This window comes from Cervus elaphus, chromosome 18 (genome assembly GCF_910594005.1).
Source record: "Cervus elaphus chromosome 18, mCerEla1.1, whole genome shotgun sequence".
In the NCBI taxonomy this organism is placed as follows: Eukaryota; Metazoa; Chordata; class Mammalia; order Artiodactyla; family Cervidae; genus Cervus; species Cervus elaphus.
Window position 1 is genome coordinate 41645903 of NC_057832.1, and position 24635 is coordinate 41670537.

Here is a 24635-nt window from a genome sequence, read left to right on the forward strand (position 1 = left end):
TTAAGCCTTGTCACTGGCCCCAGATTGAATTCCTCTCCTCTGGAGGCCAAGAATTCCGGCATCTTTCCCGGCTCAGCAACAACCTTTCAATTTGAGGGCAGCAGTAACACTGCTGAATAGGACAAAAGCCTCAGGGCAACATCCCACCTCTGTCATTTACTCAAAAGGAGACTTTGAAGGGAAAAAATCTCTTAATAACCTTGACCTTCAGTTTCTACATTTATGAAATGAGGAAAATACTCATATACAGAAAGTTTCACATAGCTGTTATGAGACTAAAACCAGTACTTCATACTAGAAACATTTATTAGGCATATGATATAATACTAATATACAATATAAGCAGGTACTCTCATCGGTTTTAGAAATATAAAATAAGATTCTTTAGGAATTTACAGTAAGGGATCAAGTAGACAAAAAATAAAAAAGTAACACATAGGGTGAAATGTAGGAAAGTGAAAGTGAAGTCGCTCAGTCATCTCCCACTCTTTGCAACCCCATGGACTGCAGCCTACCAGGCTCCTCCGTCCATGGGATTCTCCAGGCAAGAACACTGGAGAAGATTGCCATTTCCTTCTTCAGGGAAATGTAAGGCAGAAGTTTATTTACAATTAAAGCCCTTTAAACAAGGAAATGAAAACTGTTTGGTCAGACACTTATAGGGAAGAGAGAGGGGATGAACCAGAACCACACGGGAGACAGGGTGATCAGCACTGAAAGTCAAGGGGTGGACTTCCCAGGGCAAAGAAGTAGAAGGTGCTGGCAGGGGAGAGGCTTAGGTAATATCCAGCAGGCATGATGGCGAACATGATCTTACCATGGTACCTGGCTGGAGGCCAAAGTCAATGAATTCATTCATTCATGCATGCATTCATTCAACATTTGAAAAATATGTATTAAGCACCTAGTAAGGATCAAGCGCTTCCCTGGTGGCTCAGAGGATAAAGTGTCTGCCTGCAATGTAGGAGACCCGGGTTTGATCCCTGGGTTGGGAAGATCCCCTGGAGAAAGAAGGAAATGGCAACCCACTCCAGTACTCTTGCCTGGAGAATCCCATGGACAGAGGAGCCTGGCGGGCTACAGTCCATGGGGTCGCAAAGAGTTGGACACGACTGAGCAACTTCACTTTAAGGACTTTCTTCTCTTAAGGATCAAGCATGGTTCTAGGTACTAGCAACAACAGTGACCAAGACAAGCTATCTCTCCTCATAAAGCTTATATTTTACTAATATGCAAATAGTTAAAGAGAAAATAGACATATTCAACATTCATTCACAATATTCAACATTCATTCAGTATATAAGTCCCTATTCAAGTTCCAGGCACTGTTCTAGGATCCTGGAGCACAGCAATGAAGAAAACACACCAAATCCCTCTACCCTCAAGGAGCTTAGATTCGAGGAGAAGACAAACATAAACAAGAAACCAGACAGTGATTAATTATTCAGGAGAAATATCACACGGAGTGAGGTGTCAGGGTGACAAGTAGCTGGCTCAGACTGGCGGGGCAGGGAAAGTCGCTATGAAAAGGCAACATCTGAGCTGAGTCATCAGTGATAAGAAGGAAAAAGTCATGTGACAATCTGGGAACAGAGGATTCCAGGCAGAAATAACAAACACAAAGATCTTGGGGTGACCTGACCTTTTCTCATGACTTCAGACCATTGTCTAAGGACCAGAGTATGTTCTAAAGTTAATGGACCACCTGGTGTTTTTCACCTTGATCAGTTTCTGATTGTCCTGTCATGGGTTTGGGTGTTTCGTGGCCTTCAGGTCAATGTGACATGGAGGCATTCTCTTTGAATGTTAAGAAACTGGAACAGCCAGTATGGTTATAGATTACTGGAGTGAAATGCTTATGTGAAAAATAAGTGGAGATTGGAATTAGATTTTTAGAAGAAAAAACTGAGGTTTTTTCTTCCTTTTGACCCTACACTGACTACGTAATATTTTTCTACCTCATTAGGACCAAGATAGCCATGAATCCGACCTCCATCAGACCCAAGTCTCTTCGTGTGTTGATTTTAGTGTATTATTGATGTAGAGGATAGATGGGCTCCAGATTAGACATTTATAACTGGCCTCCTGTTTGCATTTCATGGGACATGAAGAAGTGGGCTTCAGGCTGGATGCTTACAACTGTTCGCATTTCTGAGAAGAGATAGGTGGCTTCAGTCTAGGTATTTACAGTCAGCCTCCTATTTGCCCTCTGAAATGAAAGTAACAACAGAGAGTAAATAGCCACTGTTTGTCTCTTGCAAACACCTTAAGGTAATAGTCATGGCAAGGACAAAGAGAGGGTGAGAGCCTGTGTGAGTAAAGGGTTAAGGTATCTCTGCCCCCCAGACTTTTGAGACAAGGGAGACACTGCATATGCACAGAAAGGCTTCTTTTGGGTCGAACTTAAGACATAATGCCAGGCCATAATGAGTCTTGCTCCTCTCAGAAGCCTTCATTTCGAGATCCATCTTGGATGAGGGGTGAGTGTGCACCCAGGGGAAGGTCACAGGGTAGGTCAGGTGTGGGAAAAGAAACCAGATAATTGGGCTGAAGGAAGACAAAGACCCAGAAGAACTGCCCTAAATGACTGCTGTAAATGACTTGACCGCCTCTTTACTGCACTTCCCCTCACTTCGGGGGAATGCCCACACCCTTTCTCTGCCTTGCTTCTATCTTAACAAAACATTTCTCTGTATGCTCTCCCACCTGTTGTTATGTTATGTCTCTAATAATAAATTTTATATCTGCATTTACAAAAATAAAAAAAGATCCTGGGTTGAATACAGCCCTGTGTGTTTCAAGGACCAGACATGATGACTATTGTGGCCAGAAGAAAGTGAAGACGACCTGTCTGACGTGAAATTAGAGATGAGATGGAGGTCAGATTATAGATGGCCTTTGATGGCCAGAGGAGGGAGTTTGTTTTTATGCTAAACCTCCCATCTGAGTGTAAAACAAAGGCCTTCCATAGAGGGTTTTCAGGCAGGAACTGAGGTGACTTGATGTGACTACTATGGGTAGGATAATTTGTAGAAGAGCTAATGTGGAGGAGGGTGACTAGGAGGTAGAGAGTGGTTGACAGAACCAAGTCCAGAGCAGCAGTGGGAGGCAGAACAATGCCCCACCTCCCGAGCTTGACCACATCCTAATCGCAGGAACCTGTGAATATGCTTCCTTATGTGATAAAAAGGACTTTGCAGACATTAAAGATACTGAGATGGGGAAATTATCCTGGATTATCCAAGTGGGCTCAATGTCATCATAAGGATCCTTACAAGAGGAGCCAGGGGGATCAGGGTCAGTAGTAGGAGAAATGATGAGTGAAGTAAGGAAGGGGCCCGGAGTCCAAGAAGGCAGGAAGCCTGTAGAAGCTGAAAAAGGAGGGAAACATTCCCTCTTGGAGCCACAAGGAGAATCCAGCCCTGATGGCACCTTGACTTTAGCCCAGTGAGACTTTGAGCCCCAGAACTATATGACAATACATTTGTGTTGTTTTAAGCCACTAAGCTAGTGGTACTTTGTTCCAATAATAGAAAATAAATACTCAAAGTAAAAAGAAAAAAAAAGGATACTAAGGAAGAATGGCCAAGCAAGAAGGATCAGAAGTAGTGGGGGGAGCGGGGGAAGAGGTTCATCTGAGTTTACAGCAGCAGAGATGGGAGTCCACCCAGATGATAAACCAAAGGTCTTTGTTCACAGTGTAATTTACTAAAGGAAGGTAGGGATGAAGGCTGTTGGAACTGAAGAGGTCAAAGAATGCGGCACCTAGGAGACGTTAATAAGGTGACCAAAATAAAAGAATGAGGAGAGCATAGGTGGACAAGGGAGAAGCAATCAAATGCCAAGGTTCTCAATGGAGAAGCAGAAGTGACTAGAAATCAGTAGAAGGTATATCGCTGCCAATGGATAGAAGGTATTATAACTGTGCAGAATGAAACAAATATGAAAGGAGCTCTGCATGAAAATGATTTAGAAATGGCCATGTGAAACTAGAGAAATGCCAACACCACCACTGACTCCAAGGACTGAGGGTGGAGGAGCTCTAAGTTCACAGGCAAAGGTGACGCAAGAAAAGAACCAAAGACCTGGAGGAAAACGAGCAGACTCCGACATCGCAGAAGCAAACAGGAGGAATGGATATGGCGAACAGCGTCAAGTGCTCCTTAAACGTCAGCAGAGACTGTCCACTGAATTCAGTGAGTGGTGGAGGCAGAGCTAAATTAGAATGTAAGAAGTGATTTGGAGATGAAATAGACAGAAAGCAAAGTCACCTCCTATTTTGTGAAGCAAGCTAGAGGAGGCTTAGTGAAATGAAGGAGGGCATTGGTAAAATTAAAGGTAAGTGACATGTAAATATCAATCAGAGAGACCCAGTTGAGAGGGAGAGATGGAGGATACAGAAGAGAAAGGATAATAATAATAACATAAGGTCCTTGAGAAAGTAGAGGACACAGGAGCCAAAGCACAGTGTACAAGAGGGTGATTAAAAAACCAAATGCTTCCTCTGTTATAACAGGAGGGAAGGAGGAAGCAATTGACCTGGGTACCCGTGTGTTTGTAGACGGGGGAGAAGAGCTGAGGAACTTCTGTCAGGTGGCTTCCATTTGGTTTGTGAAATTAAAAAAAAAGGGGGGGTCATCCACGAAGAGCTGGGGCTTGGGGAGACATGGGAAATTTGTAAAGGGCTTAACATATGCAGTGAGAAGAGGAAGAGTAGTATTTCTGTGTGGGATACATGCTGCCATGAGGTTTTTCTCCAGCACCCATCAGATGTAGGGGTTCAGGCACCAAGAAAGCAGATGGTCGATCTGCCTGGGCTGGGCTTGACAAGTGACAGGTGAAAGGAAGTCTGCAGCTCAGGCAGGAGCAAAACCAAAGTGATGATCATTGCTCTAAGGTGATAAGAGAAGGGAAACAAGAAGGGGCTGATGGTAAATTGACAGGTCAGTGGGCTCAGGATCCAAGGGAAACAGTGAGCAGGTTGAAGACAGAGGAGATAGCTGGCTAGTTCTATCTAACTGCTTCATAACAGCACTTTGGATGTAGAACAGTTTCAAATAACAAAATCTAGGATCTAAGTGTGTGCGTGGGTGGCTGGAATAAAGGAGAGGGAAAGAGTGGTTATCCTTATAACACCATAAAAGTCACCCAAGATAGCAGGAACACCAGGGGCAGAGAGGGAGACACTGAGCCAGATGGTAAAGTCTCCAATGAAGAATGACCAGGTGGCCACAAGGTAACTGCATCAAAGAACCTTTCAATTCCAAGCAAATAAAAATTTAACCAATCACATATTATCATAAATGATTAAAGCTGTTAAAGGCTCTGGCTCTAATGTAAGCAAGGCAACCCACTCCAGTATTCTTGCCTGGAAAATCCCATGGACAGAGGAACCTGGTGGGCTATAGTCGATGGGGTCGCAAAAGAGTCTGGCATGACTGAGTGACTAAACAATAACAAAATGTTGCACCAAAGCCTGACAGAAAATAAAGGCAGCAGAAAAATGTGAATCTATTCCTTACCTCTTTGTCATCATTTTCTCAAGACTGCTAAAAAAAGTCTTCTACTAGAAAAAAGTTAACAAGGCTGGTGTACAGAAAACAGTTAACACTGCAAGTCTGAGACTGCATTCAAGGTTAGCCCTTGGCTGGCATCTAGAATTTGGATTTTGGGAAGAGTAACCATCACCCTAACTGATAGCAGTGGCCGAACAATTTGTACAAACAACGTGCTTTATGCTGACGGTCTGCCTTCCTTCTGTGAGTCTGGAATTTTGGTACAGGCTGTGCCTACATCATCAGCTCCCAGTCAGAAACCCTCGGGCACTGAGTCTCTACTGAGCTTCCCTGACAGCATTTCACACAATGAGTCGGCACAACTCATTGCTGGAGGAATCAAGTCGACTCCACTACACAGGACACTGGGCGCTTCTCTTGTACCTTTCCCTCCTCCCTTCTCCCACTGCTGATTTTGCTTTCTGTCCTCTTGCTGTAATAAATCTTAGCCATGAGCATGGCAATAAGCTGAGTCCTATGAGTACCCCAAGTAAATCATCAAACCTGGGGTTCTTGGAAACTCCCAACACACATGAGTTTTTAACCTTAGCTGGAAATTTCTATTAATCAGCAATGCTAATAGCATCAGCATTTTACTGTCAAACATTCTTAATATGTCCCTGTCTATATAGGTTTTATAAACAAGTTCAGTTTTCTGTGTCATCTCCTTTAAGAGAAAGGCATGGGGAAATGCCACATAAATATTTAGTATAGCTTTCCATCAAAAAGCTAAGAATATATTCCTTCCTTCCTATGCCAACCTGCACACTATGATTTATAGTGTGAATTTCTCAGGTCTGAACCTTGGCCCTGATGAGTATTCCTGGGCAAGTTGGTAAGTCTCACCTCCCTTTCATCTACAAAGTTAGAACAATAATAGTATCTATCCCCAAGGGAGTTGTAAGGATTAAATGCATTCACATAGAAAGTATTTATTGCAACCCATGTTATAAAAAGCTATATTTGTATTGTAATTATTACCTGGCCTTCAAACTCCAGATTTTTATTCTTTGGTGGCCCGAATTGGTTTAATAGTCTTACCTCTATATACTAGATCTGTTAAATTTTCTAAAACATAAGACTAATTTTTTAAACTTAACTTACTTATAAAAAATTAAATTACAGAGGGGCGGTCCTAAGATGGCGGAGGAAAAGGACGGGGAGACCACTTTCTCCCCCACAAATTCACCTAAAGAGCATTTGAACGCTGAGCAAATTCCACAAAACAACTTCTGAATGCTGGCAGAGGACATCAGGCACCCAGAAAGGCAGCCCATTGTCTTTGAAAGGAGGTAGGAAAAAATATAAAAGATAAAAAGAGAGGCAAAAGAGGTAGGGACAAAGATCCGTCCCGGGAAGGGAGTCTTAAAAAAGAGAGAAGTTTCCAAACACCAGGAAACACTCTCACCAGCGAGTCTGTGGCAAGCCTTGGAACCTCAGAGGGCAACATAACCCAGAGGAAAAATAAATAAATAATGAAAACCCACAGATTACGTGCCTGACAGCAACTCCCAGCAGAAAAGCAGCGCAGACGCTCGCATCCGCCACTAGCAAGCCAGGACTGGACAGGGAGGGCGGGCTGCATTGCTTAGGGTAAGGACCGGGCCTGAATGCCCCAAGAGCAATCTGAGGGAACTAGCTTGAGATTGCAACCCAGACCGTGGGATAGCTATCCTGCAAAAGGCCCTAACCTAAGACACCGCCAGGCCTGCTCACAGAACAAAGGACCGGAGCAGAGCTAGCCGGCTGCGGACCGACCCATCCCTCGCCGGAGACAGGCAGGCTGGAGCGGGAAGGGGGCAATCTCGGCCCCAGAGAGGCATCCTCTACCAAACTGCAAGCAGGCTTCGTTGCTAACCAAGACTTCTTGGGATTCTGGACGGTCAACATCCGCCGGGAGGGTCTCTGCCAGAGATCAGCTCCCCAGAAGAGACACACGGCGCACCTGAGAAGGCTTGCCGTTGTACACCCAGAAAACCGAGCAGCAGGGACGGGGGAGGTGATAAGTCACAGCCTTCAACTGGGGGCAACCGCGCTCGCAAAGCACCTGGTCCCCTGAGCTGCTCGGACCTGGGAAGGGCACAAAACGCAGGCCCAACCGAGTCTGCGCCTCTGTGGAGTACCCAAGAACCCGAACCTGAGCGGCTTAGACCTGGGGAGTGCGTGCAACCCAGGGCCCGCCTCAGACAGTTCCTGGCAGAGCAACCTGGAGCCTGAGCAGTGTAGACGGGGAAAGCACACACACGTGAGCGGGGGAAACCCAGTGTGGCGGAGACACTGCGAGCGCTCCCCACACACGCCAGTGATGTTTGTTCGCAGTGGTCCTCCCTCCCCACAGCGCGACTGAACAAGCGAGCCTAAAAAAGTGACCACGACCGCCCCCTTGTGTCAGGGCGGAAATTAGACCCTGAAGAGACCAGCAAACAGAAGAAGCTAAATTAAACAGAGGGAACCGCTTTGGAAGTGACAGGTGCAATAGATTAAAACCCTGCAGTTACCACCGACTACATAGGAAGGGGCCTATAGATATTGAGAAGTATGAGCTGAATCAAGGAACTATCTGAAAACGGACTGACCCCACACTGTCCACAACAGCTCCAGAGAAAGTCCTAGATATATTTTTACCATTATCATTTTTTTAATTAAACAATTTTTAAGTCCTCTATTACTCCTTTAATTTTCATTTTTATAACCTACTATTTGAAAAAAAAAAGACCCTATTTTTAAAGCAAACTCCATATATATATATTTTATAATTTTTGTGACTGTTTTTTTCTTTAATATTGTATTTTTGAGAATCTAACATCTACTCTAGATTTTTAATCTTTGCTTCTTGGTATTTGTTATCAATTTTGTACCTTTAAGAACCCAATCTTCAGTACCCATTTTTACTTGGGAGTGAGATTACTGGCTTGATTGCTCTCTCCCCCTCTGGACTCTCCTTTTTCTCCACCAGGTCGCCTCTATCTCCTCCCTCCCCCTTCTCTTCTCTACCCAACTCTGTGAATCTCTTTGTGTGTTCTGGGCTGTGGAGAATACTTAGGGAACTGATTACTGGCTAGATCTCTCTCCTTTTGATTCCCCCTTTTATTCTCCTGGCCACCTCTGTCCCCTTCCTCCCTCTTCTCCTCTCTGTTTAACTCTGTGAACATCTCTGAGGGATCCAGACTGTGGAGAGCACATAGGGAAGTGATTACTGGCTAGCTTGCTCTCTCCCTCTTTGATTCCCCCTCTTCTCCTCCTGGTCACCTCTATCCCCCTCCTCCCTTTTCTCTTCTCCATGTAACTTTGTGTACCTCTCCGGGTGTCCCTCACTGTGGAGAAACTTTTCATCATTAACCTAGATGTTTTATCATCGGTGCTGTATAGATGGAGAAGTCTTGAAGCTACTGTAAGAATAAGACTGAAAACCAGAGTCAGGAGGCTTAAGTCCAAATCCTGAGAATACCAGAGAACTCCTGACTCCAGGGAACATTAATTGATAGGAGCTCATCAAACACCTCCATACCTACACTGAAACCAAGCACCACCCAAGGGCCAACAAGTTCCAGAGCAAGACAGACCACACAAATTCTCCAGCAACACAGGAACATAACCCTGAGCCTCAATATACAGGCTGACCAAAGTCACACCAAACCCACTGACATCTCAAAACTCATTACCAGACACTCCATTGCACTCCAGAGAAAAGAAATCCAGCTCCACCCACCAGAACACTGACACAAGCTTCTCTAACCAAGAAACCCTGACAAGCCACCCGTCCAACCCCACCTACAGCAAGGAACCTCCACAATAAGGAGGAATCACAAACTGCCAGAATACGGAAAGGCCACCCCAAACACAGCAAAATAAACAAGATGAAAAGGCAGAGAAATACCCAGCAGGTAAAGGAACAGAATAAATGCCCATCAAACCAAACAAAAGAGGAAGAGATAGGGAATCTACCTGATAAAGAATTCCGATAGTGAAATGATAGTGAAAATGATCCAAAATCTTGAAAACAAATTGGAGTTACAGATAAATAGCCTGGAGACAAGAGAAGATGCAAGAAAGGTTTAACAAAGACCTAGAAAAAATAAAGAAGAGTCAATATATCATGAATAATGCAATAAATGAGATCAAAAACACTCTGGAGGGAACCAACAATAGAATAACGGAGATAGAAGACAGGATAAGTGAGGTAGAAGACAGAATGGTAGACATAAATAACAGAAAGGAAAAAAGAAAAAAGAATTAAAAGAAATGAGGACAACCTCAGAGACCTCTGGGACAATGTTAAACGTTCCAACATTTGAATCATAGAAGTCCCAGAAGAAGACAAAAAGAAAGACCATGAGAAAATACTTGAGGAGATAATACTTGAAAACTTCCCTAAAATGGGGAAGGAAATAATAACCCAAGTCCAAGAAACCCAGGGAGTCCCAAACAGGATAAACCCAAGGCGACACAACCCAAGACACATATTAATCAAATTAACAAAGATCAAACACAAAGAACAAATATTAAAAGGAGTCAGGGAAAAACAACAAATAACAGACAAGGGGATTCCTATAAGGATAACAACTGATCTTTCAATAGAAATTCTTGGCAGGACATACTTAAAGTGATGAAAGAAAAAAAACCTACAGCCCAGATTACTGTACCCAGCAAGGATCTCATTCAAATATGAAGGAGAAATAAAAAGCTTTATAGACAAGCAAAAGCTGAGAGAATTCAGCACCACCAAACCAGCTCTCCAACAAATGCTAAAGGATCTTCTCTAGACAGGAAACACAGAAAGGGTGTATAAACTCAAACCCCAAACAACAAAGTAAATGGCAACAGGATCATACTTATCAATAATTACCTTACATGGAAATGGGTTGAACGCCCCAACCAAAAGACAAAGACTGACTGAATGGATACAAAAACAAGACCCCTATATATGTTGTCTACAAGAGACCCAACTCGAAACAAGGGACACATACAGAATGAAAGTGAAGGGCTGGAAAAAGATATTCCATACAAATAGAGACCAAAAGAAAGCAGGAGTAGCAATACCCATATCAGATAAAATAGACTTTAAAACAAAGGCTGTGAAAAGAGACAAAGAAGGACACTACATAATGATCAAAGGATCAATCCAAAAAGATATAACAATTATAAATATATATGCACCCAGTATAGGAGCACCACAATATGTAAGGCAAATGCTAACAAGTATGAAAGGAGAAATTAACAATAACACAATAATAGTGGGAGACTTTAATACCACACTCAAACTTATGGATGGGTCAACTAAACAGAAAATTTACAGGGAAACACAAACTTTAAATGATACAATAGACCAGTTAGACCTAAATGATATCTATAGGACATTTCACCCCAAAACAATGAATTTCACCTTTTTCTCAAGTGCACATGGAACCTTCTCCAGGATAGATCACATCCTGGGCCATAAATCTAGCCTTGGCAAATTCAAAAAAATTGAAATCATTCCAAGCATCTTTTCTGACCACAATGAAGTAAGATTAGATGTCAATTACAGGAGGAAAAACTATTAAAAATTCCAACATATGGAGGCTGAACAACACGCTGTTGAAAAACCAAGAAATCACAGAAGAAATTAACAAAATGCATAGAAATGAATGAAAATGAAAACACAACAATCCAAAACCTATGGGACACTGTAAAAGCAGTGCTAAGGGGAAGGTTCATAGCATTACAGGCTTACCTCAAGAAACAAGAAAAAAGTCAAATAAATAACCTAACTCTACACCTAAAGCAACTAGAAAAGGAAGAAATGAAGAACTCCAGGGTTAGTAGAAGGAAAGAAATCTTAAAAATTAGGGCAGAAATAAATGCAAAAGAAACAAAAGAGACCATAGCAAAAATCAACAAAACCAAAAGCTGGTTCTTTAAGAAGATAAATTGACAAACTATTAGCCAGACTCATCAAGAAACAAAGGGAGAAGAATCAAATCAACAAAATTAGAAATGAAAATGGAGAGATCACAACAGACAACACAGAAACATAAAGGATCATAAGAGACTACTATCAGCAACTATATGCCAATAAAATAGACAACTTGGAAGAAATGGACAAATTCTTAGAAAAGTACAACTTTCCAAAACTGAACCAGGAAGAAATAGAAAATCTTAACAGACACCTCACAAGCATGGAAATTGAAACTGTAATCAGAAATCTTCCAGCAAACAAAAGCCCAGGACCAGACGGCTTTACAGCTGAATTCTACCAAAAATTTAGAGAAGAGCTAACACCTATCCTACTCAAACTCTTCCAGAAAATTGCAGAAGAAGGTAAACTTCCCAACTCATTTCATGAGGCCACTATCACCCTAACACCAAAATCTGAGAAAGATGCCACAAAAAAAGAAAACTACAGGCCAATATCACTGATGAACACGGATGCAAAAATCCTTAACAAAACTCTTGTAAACAGAATCCAACAACATATTAAAAAGATCATACATCATGACCAAGTGGGCTTTATCCCAGGGATGCAAAAATTCTTCAATATCCACAAATCAATGTAATACACCACATTAACAAACTGAAAAATAAAAACCATATGATTATCTCAAGAGATGCAGAGAAAGCCTTTGACAAAATTCAACATCCATTTATGATAAAAACCCTCCAGAAAGCAGAAATAGAAGGAACATACCTCAACATAATAAAAGCTATATATGACAAGCCCACAGTAAACATTATTCTCAATGGTGAAAAATTGAAAGCATTTCCCCTAAAGTCAGGAACAAGACAAGGGTGCCCACCCTCACCACTACTATTCAACATAGTTTTGGAAGTTTTGGCCAGAGCAATCAGAGCAGAAAAAGAAATAAAAGGAATCCAGAATGAAAAAGAAGAAGTAAAACTCTCACTGCTTGCAGATGATATGATCCTCCACATAGAAAACCCTAAAGACTCTACCAGAAAATTACTAGAGCTAATCAATGAATATAGTAAAGTTGCAGGATATAAAATCAACACACAGAAATCCCTTGCATTCCTATACACTAACAATGAGAAAACAGAAAGAGAAATTAAGGAAACAATACCACTCACCATTGCAACGAAAAGAATAAAATATTTAGGAATATATCTACCTAAAGAAACAAAAGACCTATCTGTAGAAAGCTATAAAACACTGGTGAAAGAAATCAAAGAGGACACAAATAGATGGAGAAATATACCCTGTTCAAGGATCAGGAGAATCAATATAGTGAAAATGAGTATACTACCCAAAGCAATCTATAGATTCAATGCAATCCCTATCAAGCTACCAACAGTATTTTTCACAGAACTAGAACAAATAATTGCACAATTTGTATGGAAATACAAAAAACCTCAAATAGCCAAAGCAATCTTGGGAAAGAAGAATGGAACTGGAGGAATCAACCTGCCTGTTGATTTCTACAAAGCCACAGTCATCAAGACAGTATGGTACTGGCACAAAGACAGAAATATAGATCAATGGAACAGAATAGAAAGCCCAGAGATAAATCCACGCACCTATGGAAACCTTATCTTCGACAAAGGAGGCAAGAATATACAATGGAGAAAAGACGATCTCTTTAACAAGTGGTGCTGGGAAAACTGGTCAACCACTTGTAAAAGAATGAAACTAGAACACTTTCTAACACCATACACAAAAACAAATTCAAAATGGATTAAAGATCTAAACATAAGACCAGAAACTATAAAACTCCTAGAGGAAAACATAGGCAAAACACTCTCCAACATAAATCACAGCAGGATCCTCTATGACCCACCTCCCAGAATATTGGAAATAAAAGCAAAACTAAACAAATGGGACCTAATGAAACTTAAAAGCTTTTGCACAACAAAGGAAACTATAAGCAAGGTGAAAAGACAGCCCTCAGATTGGGAGAAAATAATAGCAAACGAAGCAACGGACAAGGAATTAATCTCAAAAATATACAAGCAACTCCTGCAGCTCAATTCCAGAAAAATAAATGACCCAATCAAAAAGTGGGCCAAAGAACTAAACAGACATTTCTCCAAAGAAGACATACAGATGGTTAACAAACACACGAAAAGATGCTCAACATCACCCATTATGAGAGAAATGCAAATCAAAATCACAATGAGGTACCATTTCACGCCAGTCAGAATGGCTGCTATCCAAGTCTACAAGCAATAAATGCTGGAGAGGGAGTGGAGAAAAGGGAACCCTCTTACACTGTTGGTGGGAATGCAAACTAGTACAGCCACTATGGAGAACAGTGTGGAGATTCCTTAAAAAACTGGAAATAGAACTGCCATACGACCCAGCAATCCCACTGCTGGGCATACACACCAAGGAAACCAGAATTGAAAGAGACACATGTACCCCAATGTTCATCACAGCACTGTTTAAAATAGCCAGGATATGGAAGCAACCTAGGTGTCCATCAGCAGACGAATGGATAAAGAAGCTGTGGTACATATACACAATGGACTATTACTCAGCTATTAAAAAGAATACATTTGAATCAGTTCTAATGAGGTGGATGAAACTGGAGCCTATTATACAGAGTGAAGTAAGCCAGAAAGAAAAACACCAATACAGTATACTAACCCATATATATGGAATTTAGAAAGATGGTAATGATAACCCTATATGCGAGATAGCAAAAGAGACACAGATGTATAGAACAGTCTTTTGGACTGTGGGAGAGGGCGAGTGTGGGATGGTTTGGGAGAATGGCATTGAAACATGTATCTTATCATATATGAAACAGATCGCCAGTCCAGGTTCAATGCATGATACAGGGTGCTCGGGGCTGGTGCACCGGGATGACCCAGAGGGATGGGGTGGGGAGGGAAGTGGGAGGGTGGTTCAGAATGGAGAACACATGTACACCTGTGGAGGATTCATGTCAATGTATGGCAAAACCACTACAATATTGTAAAGTAATTAGCCTCCAATTAAAATAAAAAAATTTATGTGAAAAAAACAAAATTACAAAAGACAGAAATATTCTGGTCTCAAAATGACAGAATTGGAAATTAAATCTAGGGAATAAACCCTATTTTAACATCAAAGCTTCTTTTATTATAAGAATATAAAATGAAATGTAAAACAAAAACTGTCACTTGGTTATTTCTGAGAATAACTCAAGTACACAGTCTCATATCACCAAAATTCCAAAGAGAGTAAAGATAGACTCAAAGGTGGAATTTTATCAAGAGCAATTGGAGTGCGAGAAGATGAAGTTCATATAAGATCACTGGAGTGTAAAAGGCAGCTCTTTTTTTATGCCTGTAATCATACTTAATATTCAATTTTACTAATATTCATTTTATAAGACAGCCTACCCCCAACACACATGTTAATTTTACAACTGTCTGGTGTGTTATGTCTGAATTACAAACTGTGTACTACAAGACTTAATTGGTTCAGTAAGTCTTCCAGGTTCTAATTGCATAGTTCCCTAAATCTGCATTCTAAGGAGAAAAAACAAAAATGGATACAGGTAGAGAGGGCTCATCAACCAGCCTGTCTTATGCCAAATCTGATTAAAGAAAAGCTTCTAAGTGGCCACCATGAAACCAGAAAATAAGACAAAGAAGTATATTAAGGTTTTCAAATTCCAGATTTTCAGTTATTCAAGCACAGAAGCATAGTGACAGGTACTAAGTCATAGTAATTAATAACCCATTGCTAACTTCTATTATGAGTGCCTCGGACCTTGACCTCAAACCTGCCAGGATTAGAGCCCTTGGCGACAGCGTGCCCCAGGTTTTGTTTGAACCACACTCCATGTGGCTGGTTTCCTGTGTCTAGGACTGAGGCCACCAATGGGAGAAGAGCTTGTGCAGCTGACGTATCACTGGTGACGTAACTGGCTAGGAGAATACTGAAACCCAGGCCAGGACAGGGGACTCTGGAGGCTCACCGCACACAGTCTGTGTACAATGCTCATCACTCCCCGAAAACGAGCTAAGTTAAGTGAGTTCATTTCACCTCTTCATTAACATACTCTCCAGGAAAATATTATACCAGATGAAATACCTCTTTTTTAGATCAAGAGAAGTCACAGCACTTTTTCTTCTGTTTTGCTTTGTTTTCATTGGAGTAAGATTGGTTTACAACCTTATGTTAGTTTCTGCTTTACAAAGTGAATCAGCTGTGTGTGTGTGTGTGTATATATATATCGAATAGTGAATACATTCAAACTCACCATTGCAAAAGTACTGACAGTTGGTCTCTTTTCTTTCTTCTCATCTTTTTTACTGAAAAACCTAGCAACAGAATTACATAAAACTTTAAAAACTATGTAAATCTATATCCAATCAACGTAGAGCTTATATTTAGCAACAAACAGGACAAAGAAACATGTCTACAGTGTCATTAAAAAAACAGGTTATGATATGATCCCATTTATCAAGTTTAAGTATGTTTACATATACCTAGAAATCTATACACGGGGTTATCACTGGGTGTTGAGATTTCTGTCGAGATTTCAAATTATTTTCTTCCTTGTGCCTTTGATATTTCCTAATTTTCTGTGATGAATACACAGAGACACATAAATTTGGAATTACAAAAACTAATTAACACTAAAAAAAGAGAGCTTCCTTTCTTCTACTTAGAACTCACTCATGCTCCCCAGAGTTAATCCCCTTGATTTTAGCAACAGATAGACTATCCTTCTACCTACCTAGATATTATTCCTTTACCTCAGGGAGAGTAGTGACAAACAGATGCAGGGCATAAATTATCCTAAGAAAGAAACATAATTCAATCACTCTCCATGAGCAAATCTAATTCTGAAAAGATGTCTGGAGCCCTAAATGGGCCATTGTGGCAATACACACAACCTAGAAAAAGCACCATCAAAAAAGATGGTTTGTAAACTGCACTCATTTCACACGCTAGTAAAGTAATGCTCAAAATTCTCCAAGCCAGGCTTCAGCAATACGTGAACCGTGAACTTCCAGATGTTCAAGCTGGTTTTAGAAAAGGCACAGGAACCAGAGATCAAATTGCCAACATCTGCTGGATCATCAAAAAAGCAAGAAGAGTTCCAGAAAAAACATCTATTTCTGCTTTATTGACTATGCCAAAGCCTTTGACTGTGTGGATCACAATAAACTGTGGAAAATTCTGAAAGAGATGGGAATACCAGACCACCTGACCTGCCTCTTGAGAAACCTATATGCAGGTCAGGAAGCAACAGCTAGAACTGGACATGGACAGACTGGTTCCAAATAGGGAAAGGAGTATGTCAAGGCTGTATATTGTCACCCTGCTTATTTAACTTATATGCAGAGTACATCATGAGAAACGCTGGGTTGGAAGAAGCACAAGCTGGAATCAAGATTGGCAGGAGAAATATCAATAACCTCAGATATGCAGATGACACCACCCTTATGGCAGAAAGTGAAGAGGATCTAAAAACTCTCTTGATGAAAGTGAAAGAGGAGAGTGAAAAAGTTGGCTTAAAGCTCAACATTCAGAAAACTAAGATTATGGCATCTGGTCCCATCACTTCATGGGAAATAGATGGGGCAACAGTGGAAACAGAGTCAGAATTTATCTTTTGGGGCTCCAAAATCACTGCAGATGGTGATTGCAGCCATGAAATTAAAAGATGCTTACTCCTTGGAAGGAAAGTTATGACCAACCTAGATTGCATGTTAAAAAGCAGAGACATTACTTTGCCAACAAAGGTCTGTCTAGTCAAGGCTATGGTTTTTCCAGTGGTCATGTATGGATGTAAGAGTCGGAGTCTGAAGAAAGCTGAGTGCCAAAGAATTGATGCTTTTGAACTGTGGTTTTGGAGAAGACTTTTGAGAGTCCCTTGGAAAGCAAGGAGATCTAACCAGTCCATCCTAAAGGAGATCAGTCCTGGGTGTTCATTGGAAGGACTGATGCTGAAGCTGAAACTCCAATACTTTGGCCACCTCATGCGAAGAGCTGACTCATTGGAAAAGACCCTGATCCCGGGAGGGATTGGGGGCAGGAGGAGAAGGGGACGACAGAGAATGAGATGGCCGGATGGCATCACCGATTCGATGGACATGAGTTTGAGTAAACTCTGGGAGTTGGTGATGAACAGGGAGGCCTGGCGTGCTGCGATTCACGGGGTCGCAAAGAGTCGGACACGACTGAGCAACTGAACTGAACTGAAACTGAAAAAAAAAAAAAAAGGCTGCCCTCAGGCAGAGAAAGGTCAATTATTTCGAGCACAGATTCAAAACTCTCTAACTAGTGTTCTACTCTAACTGCCATCCAGCATATGAGAGAAACCTCCGCATCTGTATTTTCCTATTCATAAAAGAAAGACTATCTCAGGGAAGAAGTACATTCTTTCTACACAGCTTTTCAAGTTCAAAAAGTAAATTCATCTTTATGCTATGTTCTTTATGCTAAGCGAGGTCAAAGAATTGAAGAAACTTCTAAAGAAAAAAATCCAGAGTCTACTCCATATTTGGCTTTGGAGCGACGTTCCACTACTGAAAAACACACAAAATACACAAACATAACTCTTCAGATTCAGTTCTACCCTATTCCCAATAAAAGCATGGTTTTAGTACCCCAGGAATCAGGATGAGAGGAGAAAAACAGCCATATAGAATTGAGTTTTAGCTCTAAGCTTTTTATTTATTTTTTCATTCTCCAAAACTGCGGCTACTCTGAAGAATTTATAATGTTCCAGACACTGGCTAAGTAAACACTTCCCATACAAGACCTCATTTCATCTTAATTTCTGTGAGGCAGGCACATTCTTACCCTTCCTTTACAGAGAAGAGAACTGCAGGTGAGAAGAGTTAACTCACTTGTCAAAGGTCACACAGTTAGAAAGAAGTCAAGCTTTCCATGGAGAAGTCTAACTCCCAGACACCAGGCTACCTGGTGCAGTGTCAGACTTCTGAAACACTGCCCTGCGGGGAACACTGATTGTCACCCCTCTTAGAAGACTCATCTGTCCCCATTTGCTCCAACACAGTGCGGACAAATAGGAAGTTGCTTATCAAATCACATTTTAATAAAGAATCTTTACAAATATGCCAAAGGGTACTATTACCCAAGCATTATACCTATTCATATTATCAGCAAGTCATATGCTTCTTTATGATTTTGAATTAGAATATACAGTTTAAAAAACAAACTCATAGAAAAAGAAGTAAGATGTGTGGTTTCTAGAGGGGGAAGAAGGGATGAGAGAAAGCTGGTCCAAAGGTACCAACTTTCAGTTATAAAAGAGTGCTAGAGACGCAATGTGCCACAAGATGCCTACAGTAACACTGCTGTATGATATAGATGAATCAGCTGTTAAGACGGTGGATCCTAAAAGTTCTCATCACAATAAGAAATCTTTTTTCTTTTTATCTGTATAAGATGATGGATGTTAGCTAAACTTGTTGTGGTAGTGTATCACAATATTTGTAATTCAAACCGTTACGCTATACACTTTAAACTTACAAGGTATTGAGAGAGTCAATTCCTAGGTAGATTGATAAGAAGTCCAGGGTCCCCAAGGAGGAGAAAGGGGTGTGAGGCTCTTGAAGGGGAGGTAGGAGTCTGGAATTCTCAAGGGGGAGAAAAGGACAAAATTTTTTTCCCTCTACATTCCTTAGTCTTAGTCAATTACACAACTCAGTTTAAACTCTGTACTAGGGATTATACAACAACAATGTATCCGGCTGGAGGATAGTTTCTCCTTCTGAAAACCTGACTAATCCTGATATCTTAGAATGTGTTATGGGAGTGGGTCTGGTAGGATCTTTCTACTGTTAAATTCTAATCTTGTTATCCTAAAATGTAAATTGTGGGAGTGGGTCTGGGAAAATTTTCACAAACTTGAGAAGTTCTTTTGATTCATTGTAATAACTTATTAAAACGTATATAACTCCATTGCTAATACTAGCAAGGGGGTACTCTTTCTGCCCCCTTCTGATGTCTATGTCAGAAACTTTCTCTGTCTCTTTCATACTTTAATAAAACTTTATTACACAAAAGCTCTGAGCATCTGGCCCTGGATTGAATTCTTCTCCTCCGGAGGCCAAGAATCCCGGCATATTTTCGTGGTTCAGCAACAACCTTTCAGTATTGTAGGTCAATTATAACTCAATAAAACTGGAAAAATACATAGCTTTATAAAAAACAGATTCACATCAATAATGGTGAGCACAGTTTTATAAGAGTAACTAAAAAAAAAAAAAATTTCTAGTTTGGAAAAAAAGTTTGTAGACCATGACAGCAATCAACAATAAAATGAAGGTATGTGCAAGCTCAAAAGAAACATTGTTTTCAAAATATGGGCTCTTACAGAAGAATAAATAAGTAAATATCCCACAAATATTTATTGAACACCTTTTTCAAAAACGTTCAAGAGGGAGGGGACATATGTATACCTATGGGTGATTCATGTTGATGTTCGGCAGGAACCAACACAACACTGTAAACCAATTGTCCTTCAATTAAACTTTTAAAAGCTGAGGTGTAACTGACATACACTCTATTAGTTTCAGGTGTGCAGGAGAATGATTTGATATTTGTATATATTGGGAAACCATCACCACGAGTCTAGTTAACATCTGTCATCATACACAGTCACAGAATTTTCTTCCTTGTGATGAGAACTTTTATGATGATGAAGATTTACTCTTAGCAACTTTCAAATATGCAATGCAGTGTTATTAACTGGAGTCACACTGATGTACATTACACCCCTCCATGACTTGTTCTATAACTGGCACTTTGGACCTTTTGACTCCCTTCACTCGTTTTGTCCCCTTTCCTCCACCACTGGAAACCACCAATCTGTCAAACAAATTTCTTTCCTTCCACAAAGCCTTAATCCTTCTTATTTCAATGTCCCTAAGTGTTTGCGTCAAAAAACACTTATTTGTTTAAGGTACCAAGTTTAAAAACATAAAAACAAAAAGGGATGTATCTGCCTTCCACTCTATATAATCTATTTTATGAGAATTTATTATGAAAACCTTCAAACAAAAACAAAAAAAGAATACTAATAATGACTACCCATTAAAAATTCACCTAGATTCAACAACTGTGAACATTTTGACCATATTTTCTTTCATGCATAAGGAAGTTTATGACTGTTAATCATCAAACTATTTGAAAATAAGCTGCAAAGATCATGGCACTTCACATGTTTTCCTACCATTATCACATACAATAAAATTAACAGCAATTTTGATATCAATCCACATTCAAAATTTCCAAGAATGTCTTCTATAGGTTTTTCCTTTTTAGAATTCTGATGTAACTAAGGCTCATGTATTATATGTGTTGGGTTTGTTTCTTGTTGTGTAGTCACTAAGTCGTGTCTCTTTTGCCACCCCATGGACCGTAGCCCGCCAGGCTCCTCAGTCCATGGGATTTCCTAGGCAAGAATACTGGAGTGGGCGGGCTGCCATTTCCTTCTCCATTTGTCTCTTTTAAATCTAGAAATTCTTCTCCCCACCTACCTCCCGCCAAACATTGACTTTTTATAGAAACAGAAACAGGTGTCTTATAGAATGTCCCACATCTTGGATATGTCTGTTTCAAACTGCCCAAACTGTGCAGGAAGTATGAAATACAGATTTGAGGATGCAGTATAAAAGAAAATGTAAGCTATCTCATTAATAATCCTCATTAAATATAGAAATGATAATAGGTTGAATATACTTGGATCCTTAAAATGTATTCCCAACATTAATTTCACCTGTTTCTTTTTACTTTTTATAAGTTACTATTAGAAAATTAATACCTACAAGTGTGGTTCACATTATATTTCTATTGGACAGCATTAGTCTGAAAGCTTGGTAAGTTAGATTCACTAAATGATTTTGCAAACATACTTCCTAGGTGGTGTCGTGTCACTAACACAGTCTATTTCACCAGGAGCCAGGCCAGGTATGATCACTTGGTTAAGGTGGCGAACTGCAGTATCTTTCCACTGGAAAAATCATATTTTCATTTTTCCAATAAAGAATTGTGGCTAATTCATAGATTCAACCTTTCTCTGAGTGGTTTAGGATCCATTAACAACCCTTGCCTGAACCAATTATAACAATGCAGGTTTCAACATTTTTTGGTGAAGAACGTTCTCCCTCTCTCTCTCTCCCCCTCTTAGTTTCCCTCCTCCTCTCAAATTTTATTAAAAATTAATTTACTCAGTATTTCACAATCAAGTACAGTCATTATTCTTGTTGATGCTCAAACTGTCCCAGATTTGGGCCAGTGAAAGCCCCTTCAAGCCAGTTCCTATGTCCTTTTTGATAATCGCCTTCCGCCTCTTGTTTTCAGGTACCACAAGATACTTCAAAAGCTCAGGCTCAATTGGTATTAACCCTTTCTCTATGGGGTGCAGATTCCTTTTTCATAAGGAAGGATACTGAGGAACCAAGATTGACAGTGAGTGTGCTCTTTGCCACTCACTATCCATTTCAATGGACAGAACCTGACCTACTAAAAAAAATCATGAAATCACATTCAGATTCAACATTGTTTTTCAAAAGTCTACTTAATGTCCACACTTGTATGTCTTTTCTCTTACACTGAAAAGCTTGGTTTCTAATAATATTAATATCTTTACTAATTTAATTTTACCATTTATTACTAACAAAGAGCTTACTGAGTGAAATTAAAAATTTCCTGTACAGATAGTGCACTGTGATCAAAATTTACTTAAGATAATTATTTTTCCTATGTGATTACAGAACCAATTCTATATACAGTCAGAATAATTTTACACCATTCTAATAAGTCTTTGGTAGTATACTTGACTCACAATTCTACCAAAGTCAGACACTCATTGCCTTAAAAAGAAAAAAGAATACTTAGAAGTAGTTGTGGCCTTCTGTCCCATCTACTGCGTGCCACAAGCATGCAATGTTCATGTGACTGTTTTACCAAAAGGAACAGACTGGACCACAAGGCAGAACAGAAGCAGCGCACGGTTATGGCTCATGCAAGATCAACATCACACGTGAAGCAGAAGGTTATAAAACACACGAAAGGAAATGAGCCTTGGTCTGTGTGGGACCAGAAACCTGAGGAAGAAGCTCACCATGCAAATGCTGGGCTCAACTCAAGCCGGCGAACCTCCGCAACTGCCTGCATTTAAGATAAAAAAAAAAAAAAAAAAAGCCATCACCACCACCATCATCAGCTCATTTATTTCAGAGTTGGAGGCCTGAAACAAATCTCCCAAGTCATGTAAAGTATGAAAGTGGAACAAACTACCTTTTTTTGTCCCTTTTCAAGAAGTTCTTCCCCCCTGCTCTTCCATTGCGGCCGTCTTCAACATCCATCGCGACCTGAGGAGCAATCCCAGCCAGTCAGTCAAACCTAAGATCCCCAGATGGCTAACGTGAAACTGAACTTCGGTACAGCGCTCCGGGCAGAAGGGCGGAGCGCTCGCCCTGATGCGCCAGCGGCTTGTGGCCGCGAGGGTCGCCGCAGGGGCATGCCTCCGCGCCAGGCATCCAGCCTCCGCACGCGAGCCGAGGGGCAGGGCGGCGGCCCGGCCCGAACTTTGCCCGCCTCCACCGCGGCTTCTGCCTCCCGGTTCCCCACGCCATCCATCTGCCCGCGGGCTCAGCGCCCGGCTGCCCGCGCAGCGCTGGCTCTGCAGGCTCGGGGCAGCAGACTCCAGGACGGATAACTAGCGCAAAAAAACAAACAAACAAACAAACAAAACCTAGAGACTGGAGTGCCTCAAGGGCTCCCCGACTGAGAATAAGTCTCACCCCTTTTAGTCCCCTTGGACTTGCCAATTGGAATCTCCCCTTCCCTCTCCCCGAAGCCCTCCGCCCCAGGGGACCCAGCTCAGGAAATTAGAGAGCCCACCCATCCTCCCCCCGAACCTTCTCCGTCTGGTCCCCAGCTCCCCGCGCCCTACCTCGGGCTTTCTCTCGGAATGTTCACTAAGGTGTGAATCTTGGAAGCAGAGATTCAGACTCCAACGGAAAGACGGGGAGGATGCGAACAGCGGTCTCCGCTCCCCTGAGCCTTGAAGAGCCGCTGGTCCAACGCTCCCTGGCTTCTCGTGGCCCTGGGAGCGGGGAGCGGGGAACTTGCGCAAAGCCCACGCCCGTGCTCTGCGCTCGGCCAATCAGCCGCAGGCTCGGGACAGCTGCCGGCCGGTCCTAGTGAATCCTGATTGCGCCAAGTTACCGAACAGGTTGGAATTGTGGGAGGAATGTCCTCCGTTCTGTTGCCCCTCAGTAAAAGGGCGAGCAGGGGAACGCTTATCAGCTGCATCACCGAGGACTTTTACGTTTATAGAGCCCTTGTCTGCACAAGTTCACGAAATTATAAGTATATAGATACAAATGTCACTATACAAATCCCTTCTTGTGACTCGAGTAGATAAGGGAAATTTTCTTTGATATCGCATCCAATATATTCTAATAAAACAATCTCCAGCCTTGCCCATTCTGTAGTTAAAATTCCCTTCCGCTCTCTTATATTCTGTTTTTCATTAGATTACACATCGTTTGTTAGTTTTGTTTTTTTTTTTTAGGTCATATATATTTGTCTTTATAACAACAAATTAAAGATATGGTGAAAAAAATAAAATTCCCTTCCAAGCAGCATTTTTAAAAAGGCCAGGTGAAATTTTTCTGCAAGTGTTTTCTTCAGTATGTTTGACAGTTTCTAACGTGTATATGTTTATCCTTTATTTGAAAAGACATACAAATAAGACATACATACCTTCCCTGGTGGCTCAGATGGGAAAGAACATACCTGCAATACAGGAGATGGGGTTGAACCCTGGGTGGGTAAGATCCCCTGGAGAAGAGAATGGCAACCCACCCCAGTATTTTTGCCTAGAGAATTCCATGGACAGAGGAGCCCGATGGACTGCAGCCCATGGGTTGCAGAGTCGGACATGACTGAGTGACTAACACTTTCTGCTTCAAGAAATAAATAGGAAGATTTTTTCTTAAATATATAAGTCGAAACGGACATTTCAAGATAGAAATGTATGTAAAAGAGTGTAATATTTTGGGGTTTTAGCCATCAGGTGAATGCCCTGTTTTTCTCAAGGTTTTTTAAAACTCTTATATTTTTATTCGGATTCTAAAAGTATCGTGTATTTTAACATG

At 41.0% G+C, this 24635-nt stretch overlaps 1 protein-coding gene across 1 annotated transcript in view; it reads right to left on the reverse strand.

Annotated features, from left to right (window-relative positions):
• Nucleotides 1–23543, reverse strand: part of LOC122674599 (ATP-dependent translocase ABCB1-like) — a 115982-nt gene extending 92439 nt beyond the window's left edge. The window contains exons 1-3 of the mRNA XM_043873095.1: nt 23426–23543; nt 22768–22841; nt 15746–15806 (exon numbers count right to left, since the gene is read on the reverse strand). Of these exons, the coding sequence (XP_043729030.1) occupies nt 15746–15806; nt 22768–22835 (129 nt within the window). The 5' untranslated portion in view covers nt 22836–22841; nt 23426–23543. The remainder of the gene's footprint in view (nt 1–15745; nt 15807–22767; nt 22842–23425) is intronic.
• Between the last annotated feature and the right edge of the window lie 1092 nt (nt 23544–24635).